The sequence below is a fragment of the Strigops habroptila genome, chromosome 1 (assembly GCF_004027225.2).
Source record: "Strigops habroptila isolate Jane chromosome 1, bStrHab1.2.pri, whole genome shotgun sequence".
NCBI lineage: Eukaryota > Metazoa > Chordata > Aves > Psittaciformes > Psittacidae > Strigops > Strigops habroptila.
Window position 1 is genome coordinate 152,168,094 of NC_044277.2, and position 7,740 is coordinate 152,175,833.

Below are 7,740 nucleotides of genomic sequence, written 5' to 3' on the forward strand. Positions count from 1 at the left end.
TTCCAGACACAGACTCTGGACTTGGATTTTAAATCCCAAATTGGATGACTGGTTGTGTGGCTTTTCTCTGTTTGTTTGTAGTGGCTTAATACACTCCTGACCTTTGTTTTGTGATGCAGGTCAGTCAGTTGGAGGAGCCTTCACAAGTGCGAAATCAGCTGTGTCATCCTGGTTTTCCACTTTTACACAGTCAAGCCAAAACCTCGGGGATTGAATGATGGTTTTCCACAATGCTGCTGAATACTTCAGGTGCAATCCTTCCTCTGAGCTGTAGAAAGACCGCTCCGAAACATAGGAGTGGAGATGAACTATCCAGGACCAAAACAAGGTATATGTTGCTTGCAAGCAGACATGGAATGTTATTATTCAGCTTCTCTAGAACTACAGAAGAATGGTGTCTCCATACAATGGGATGGCATTTCCAATATACTGGTTATACTGAAAATGACTACTTTTCTTTCAAACTGAGCCTTTATAAAGACATTAGCAAACAGGGCTTGTGGCAAGCCAAATGTGTTTGACTTTAGATTTGTACATTTTCTTGGATGTTGAAAATATTTATGTAAACTAGTTATATTTTTCAATCCAAATAGCCAAATGTTGGTGAATTCTTGTTAGAAATAAGCAGAGTATAAACACTGATTCCTCTTTCGGGTTGGACTCGAGAAGATCTCTGCAACAAGTATGTATTGGAAACCCTCAAAGGGTTCCTTCCAAGCCGGGTGGAAGTTTTTTGCCTGCAAACTGCAATCAGCAGGGTGCAGAGTAAGACTGTGGCTGACTTAAGGGGTTTATTTTTCCCTTTATCCCCTGTAGCCATGTACAGTTGTTTGCATTATTCTGGCTCTCTCTGTCCCCAGATCTGTGTGACAGTTGTGAAATCAATATTTTCTTGACATCATGCAGTAAGCCTTCATAACTTTGCATATGTTTCGGCTGTGGTTTTACCCTGGGACGTGAATGGAATTCCATTTGGCAAGATCTCTTCAGGAAAAGGATAACAAAACAATTCTCCCAAATCGGGATTGGATCACAGGCAGTTTTGTGAGATCTTGCTGTAATTACACCATCAGTGTAGTTACATACGTATGAACACAACGTCCTAAACCCACCTAAAACTACCCCCGTGGCAAACTCTGCGTGGCTTTTTTAACCTTTATTTTATTTTTTGTTACAGTAAAGTTATGAAGACTCTTCCAAATGAAAATCAGCTCTGTCGATTTTCTGTGCAAACTCAGGGAATGTTCTGTTTGGATTGCTACCTTTTTCATAAGGAAAGGAACGCTAGGGTTGAGAAGGGAACTGAAATGGTTCAGTTCATATCCTTGTGTGAAGAATATCGTAGTTTATACGAAAAGACGTGCCATAATGCTGTATTTTGTATGCAACATGCATGAGGTGTCTTCTGTATGCACTTCCTCTCTCTGTGTGCCTCTCTATGCCTTCCAACATCCCCACATGAGAGCTGTTAACATTTTCTCCATTACATTATCAAATGTTCCAACTTTCTGTAGTAAAAGGCTCTTAGTTTATTGCCTCGTCAGTATCTGTCAGCATTTTGCCATGTTCTTTTCCGGGGCCAAGATTTCAAGGCATGGTTATTTCTTCTGTTCCTCAAATAAAAGACAGGACCTGTACAAGAGAGAAACCAGAAGGCTTGAATGTAATTTGTTTTAAGAAATGAAGTTCTTGTTTCTTCAGGTGCATTTGAGAAGCCAACAGAAAAGCCGCACTTGTATCACTGTCCAACAACTTAGTTTTCAGTTTTATTGCTTCAAACAGCAATTTGAAAACACAGGGTCTGGTTTAAAGCCTTCATTAGTTTTTTTCCAGGACTAAAGTAGATAGAATGGCTGTGGAAAACCTGTGAGTATACAGCTAGTATGAGTAGTTTCATTTGAGAAGGGCAAAAAAGGCCCCTAAAGCTCTACTAATGTACTGCTTCTGACATACAAGTAAAATATATCTATAGAACTGCTGCAACTATTGCTCCTGGTCTCTGCGTGTATTTGTGTATCTCCTAAAACTCCTGATGCTCTTTTCTGTTTTATTCCACAACTCTGTAATAGACATTTAGGTCTTTTCAAAGCCTAAGTAATACTCGATAGGCAGGAAGAGCTCTGGTGAAATAAGACAAGGGCTGCATTTATCCGCGATGAGTCTGGAGCTTTCTGATTCAGCATGCAGAGAAGAAAATACTCCCAAATAATCGCTTGCTTTTGTGAGATGGCTAACACATAATCTGCTCTCTGGGGTTTAAGTGGTCAGGCTTCATGTTGTAGTGAAGACTGAAGAAAAATGCATAAAGGATTTAAGCACTTATAAAAGTAATTGCAGCAACTTAGGGCACGCTGGGTAAATGCAGGCTTAGGCGCTCACGGTGGTGAGTTCTAGGAGCCAGGCAAGTGATTGGTATTTCCATGTCCAAGGTACAGAAATGGGACCTTCAAGGATCCCTTTCCAATATCTTTGTCACCTCCTCACCCGAGTTTTTCTGCAGAATTCTCCTGTGCCCCAAATTTGTATAGCAAATTTGTTATTGCTATACAGTTTGTTATATCCCTGCATTCCCCTTGCTCCCACAGACTCCCTCGCTGGCCCAGGGATATTAGGGATGATATTAGAAAGCTGACCTGGTTTTTGGCTGTTGTCTTGCTTTGGTAGATTGGTCTGAGGAAAGGCAGAATGAGGTGTCTCTGCAGTGCTAAGGTGATGCACGGCTGCTTGCTGCTTTGTACAGGGGCTCTTACGATACTTCACAGTGTTCCTCTTATGGGCAAGAAGACCAGGCAGATCTTGCTCTGCAGTGTTTTTCCCACTGTCCCAGCTGTCTCCGTTGTGGAGCCAGACACACAACCTGCTTTAAGAGTATTTTCTGTTCTTTACAAGTGACAGAATAAGAAACTCGTGTCCATTTTCAACCTTTTTAAGACCATGCTGCTAGCAAGTCAGACTGTGATTTTAAACTCGTACGGTGATGAAGAGCATGCAGCAGGTGAAGTGATTTTCATAATAGGTGATCTTCATGAACGTGTTCATTTGCTCTTTGACACATGTTGAACTTACTTTTGGGCGGTAGGAAGGCATGTGGCCACTGAGGTTCATCTAAGCTCATGTAGTCTTAATTTGATAGTTGTAACCTCTTCAGTTAAATCCAGTGCAAATGCAAGTTATTTTCTTCCCCTCTGTTTTCAGATGTCCAGTGCAAGCACTGGTATTTAGAAAGATTTAAACAGTCCATTTCCCTTTCAAAGATCCTGATGTCCATTTCTGCCCTGCAAGAACACTGAGTCCTACATCAATTGATGATAGTGCCTCTAATGAGTCAACTGTGGAGCTGTTGTTACAGCTCTGCCATGACGAATGTCGCAAAGGTATTTCTGGCTGCTGATGTGCAGCAGGAACTGACTTAGAGCTACTGCAGTAGCGCACCTCTCAGAGTCCCCCAAACCCACAACACTAACTATTGTTGACCTAATATTTCATTTCACTAAAAGGTTCAGCACTTTCCATCGATCATTTTCATGTTATAACCTTAATCCCTGTGCACATCTGACAGCGGTTCCCTCAAATATCACAATGTGATTATCAGTTTCAGATCAGTGTTCTAGTACCTTGCACTTGTTTGACCTTGTACATGTTTTAAAGCACCTTTGTAATGAAATTTAGTCTTTTGCCTAAGCAAGCTTCTGATTTCCATACCAATTATTACTAAGCAGAGCAACTAATGTGGCAGTATTTAGTGGTGAAAGTGAAGGCATGAATGCAGTTTTTAAACATAGAAACTGTTGTTTGGTAATGAAACATACACGTAATGTATTTGATTTTTCTTGTCCTGCTTGAAAAATAAATACATCCAGCCTGTTTAAAGCTCTGTCTGCTCAAAAAGCTGTATTATTTTAAGAACTGAATCCCACCAGAAGACACTTGCAGGCATCTGGGTTTGATATTTGTAGCCGCTTGGTTTAGGCTGGCAGTCTTGTCTTCCATTTAAACTGCTTGTGCTGTTGCTCCTTGCAAATGTAGGACAAGAGGATCCTCGAGTGTGATTTTTGATGCCCTATTGGGTACTGCTCATTGTGAATTGATTAAAGCCTTCAGCAGGTCACAGAGCTCTCTTGCACCAGCGAGAACGTCAGGTACGACTACGATGTGGATGTAGATTTAGCTGCACATCCAGTCCTCTGCCATGGTGAGCTGTTTTAAAACATGACAACTTCTACTCTTACTGTCCCTGTCCCTAGCTGAGAATGATCTGGTAAATTGCTGTAGGCTCAAACTGCCTCCAGTAAGACTGGGATGTGAATTAGATGAAGCTTGTGTCTAGAAAAGGGTTGCAATTCTCCAAAATGTGTTAAAAATGTTCCAGCCCAAACACACTGAAAGAGAAACCTCCATCATGTTGTCCATGTGGTGGCATTTGACTTTCTTGCAGGTATTTAGTTTTCCTTCAAAAGGGCAACATGGAGAGTATTGATGAGGGGCAGAAATTGTGATCAATTATCATTATCATACTGTGATTAAAGATGTATGACAAATCGCTTTGTGGTGTTTGGAGTCTTTAATACTATAGCAGAGGAGAGACTGGCTTAAAAAGCAGGCGCAGAGCTTTAGTGCTGTGATGCTTCTGGTCTTTCTTTATTAAACAGTAGAAGTAGTGCTTGGATCCATAAAAAGAAGTTAACTGGTTTAGTAGTGACCCTTACTCAGGTTGCTTTATTCCCTCTAATTTGGCATTGTACTTATGCACCATCTGTACACAGGCAGAACTTGGCCATCAAGCTGTCTTGTTGAGTCCTTCTCTACAGGTTCAGAATTGCCTGATCATACATTGCTGCTCTTGTAATACTATTCCGAAATCAACTGATAAAGAATAAGGTGGGGTTTTTGTTACGTCCCTGCCTGAATGGACTGATGTTGGTGAAAGCACAATGACTGTTTGCCTTAATAGGAGCAGGGAAATTCTGCACAAACTTCTTTTCTTGTCTTAATCTAGATCACCAAGAAAGGCACTCTGCTTTCTAGAAACAATATTTAGACTGAAGGAAGACTGGTTATCTGAAGTGAAGGCAGATGTAGAGGTGGGCAATAACATCCCTTGCATGCTCTATGAAACAGATGGGAAACACTGAAGAAGCGAATTTGGATGGTCCCTCTCATCTCTGCATTCAGAGACTTTATGAAATGCACACAGAAACACTGTGGAAAACTCATAAGTTGAGGCAAAACATAAAGTCAAAAAATAACACTGAGGTTAACGTGTTGCCCAATATGACTTGTGGGTACTGACCTTTGGTGCTCTTAATGAATTGGAGGCGTATGCATTTTGATGTGTGAAATGCTGTGCTGAGGAGTATGCCCACTCTGAAATGGTATTCTTCAGTAAGCACACGTGCTCAGAGGTCAGTCAGCTGAGCCACAGCTCTTGCAGTGGCTGAATAAAACCCCAGCGTCGAGATATAGCTTGATGTTTAGCACATCAGCTGAATAGGCTCTTAAAGCCTGCGTTACATCACTGCCCTTTTGTTGTCTTGTTTACCGGCTCTTTGGGCACGTTCATGCAGTAGAGTGTGTGTCTGTATTCAGGTCACTGTTTTAGGAGATGAAGTCATGTAGCGTTTGAGGTGACCGGTCCTACTTCAGCACTTCAGGAATGGTGTGTGTACACTTAAACCCTTTCTTTGCTGAAACAAAGCTACCTGGAGTCACAGGTTAGACCGAGCCCCAGAAGAGCCACGTGTTTTAGGGCAGGAGGGGAGAAAAGTACATGCTTTTATTACCGTCACCTTCATGCCTGTCTCACCTTCTCTATTAGTCCTTTCCTTCCACATTGGAGTTTGTTTCATTCAGTACTGACGCAGGTCTTGCTGGTTGTGAGTGATCCCTGCATTTTACTCAGGCTGCTGGTGCTCCTCCTCCAGGTTACGAGTGCTGTGAGTAAGAACTCTGCCTTCCTGCATTGTACTCGTGTTGTAGGAGGGAGACAATTTTAAACACTTCTGGAGTGGAGCCAAACAGAACTGGGTCTGGCTAATGTTGAGCATGAAGTGGGAACGAAACTGGTTTTAAGGGCAAGTCTGCCTCAATTAAAGCTCCTTTCATGCAGGAATCCAGATCTAAAAAGAAAGCAATGTTAAGGTAGCTGTAAATGGGAAACAGAGGAAGGAAAACACAGGCTGCTGCTGAGTTCAGGCATCACAGTGGCTTGTCCACACGTGTTCCATAGTACCGCAGCGGGGCAGGTGCTAGTGCATTGGAACAGAAGTGACATGAGACATGTGAAAAACCAAAACTTTAGAGTTTTATCAGATTATCCCCCCCCCATCCAAATTAACCACCCCTGTGATCCTGTTCTCTGTAAAGCCTGACACAACTCACTGCCCTGGACCTCCAGGCACATGACAGCAGTTTGCCTGCACAGTTTCCTTCTCCAGTTATGCAAGGAAAGAATTTAGACTTGAGAATAGCATTTCCCAGCTGCGTTTTCCTGTGGGGTTGAACACTGACTGCAGCAACTGGTTGTATAAGCAATTGAGCTAGTATGTCTTGAATGGAGTCGCTACAGAACCGCTGTCAATACAGTTTAAGTACTGTATTAGTAATAGTAAATTCATTTACGATAAGCTACTACATCATCTTAGACCATATAAAATGCAGGTAAGAGCTAGAACAATATAGAAATAATACTTAAAAACGCAGACCAGCAGGAAGTCATGTATACCAGCTGTGTTTTAACATATTCCCAAATGGATAAAATTAAGGACAGCTCTGCCAGGTTCTGTGAGGCAACTGCAGCTGCTGCAGTTTAGTCACCTATTTCCTATTCGAATTTACCCTTTTTCCCCTTCCTTTAGTAAGGAACTACGCACAAGATTTTAAACTCGAGCTGAAGGTTCTCACACAGCAACCGCACTGTGCTCCTTCGCCAGCTACAGCTCATCTCCAAGCACTTGGGCTTGTCCTGAAACCTCCTGCAGCATGACACAGCGGGCAGAAGGGAGCAGCCCCTTCAGCCCAGCCTTCCTAGGGCCAGCACTCACGGTTCTGGCTGAGGTATGTGATTCTAAAGCAGTATCATGGGGTTTCCTTTATTGTGCACTCCCCTGAGTGGGTTTGCAAGTGGAGGTCCCAGGCTACATGCCAGCAATGTGAACAGCTTTACCAGCAGCTTGCCTCTTTCTGTTCTGTTGGACCCATCAGTGTTCCGGCTCCCATAAATCCCTGCAATAGCACAAAATGCCAAAGCATTAGGAAGTGTTTTCTATAAGGCAGGTTTCTTACCTGAAGTCCCTTTCCCAGTCAAAGCCTTAAAGCTTTGTAAATCCACGTAGGTGCTGTGCTGTATTTATGGAATAACAGAATCAAAGGAAAGCCAGCGGCAGGCTGGGTGATGGAGTGAGTACATTTGTTCTTGGTATTAAAGACTGAAAATGGGTCTCCCATCTTCCGAGCTTGCAGAAAAGATCCCTCATCACCTCCTTACTGCCCGCTCATCGCTTTCAGTTGAGCAGGGTTTGTCCCTTGACTGGAGAAGTGCTGATACACCAAAATCAGAGCGGGGGATTCCAATTCTATATAATCCTTAGTTCACCTTGGATTCCCCTTTCAGTGACTAGTAAGCACAGCCCATTCCTGTGCTTCTCTCCTGGCTTTTCATAGCTAAACTGTTTCAAGCTGCCTTCAACAAACTACATAGAGTAACTCGATGTCCTTCGGGCAGAAAGCACACTTCAACTCAGG

At 42.7% G+C, this 7,740-nt stretch overlaps 1 protein-coding gene across 2 annotated transcripts in view; it reads left to right on the forward strand.

Moving 5' to 3' along the window:
* The window catches only part of AVL9 (AVL9 cell migration associated), a 35,776-nt gene extending 31,186 nt beyond the window's left edge, over positions 1–4,590 (forward strand). For both annotated transcript variants that reach the window (XM_030480341.1, XM_030480350.1), the window contains exon 16: positions 120–4,590. In XM_030480341.1, coding sequence (XP_030336201.1) covers positions 120–214 — 95 coding nt within the window. In that variant the 3' untranslated portion in view covers positions 215–4,590. The remainder of the gene's footprint in view (positions 1–119) is intronic.
* Positions 4,591–7,740: the final 3,150 nt, after the last annotated feature.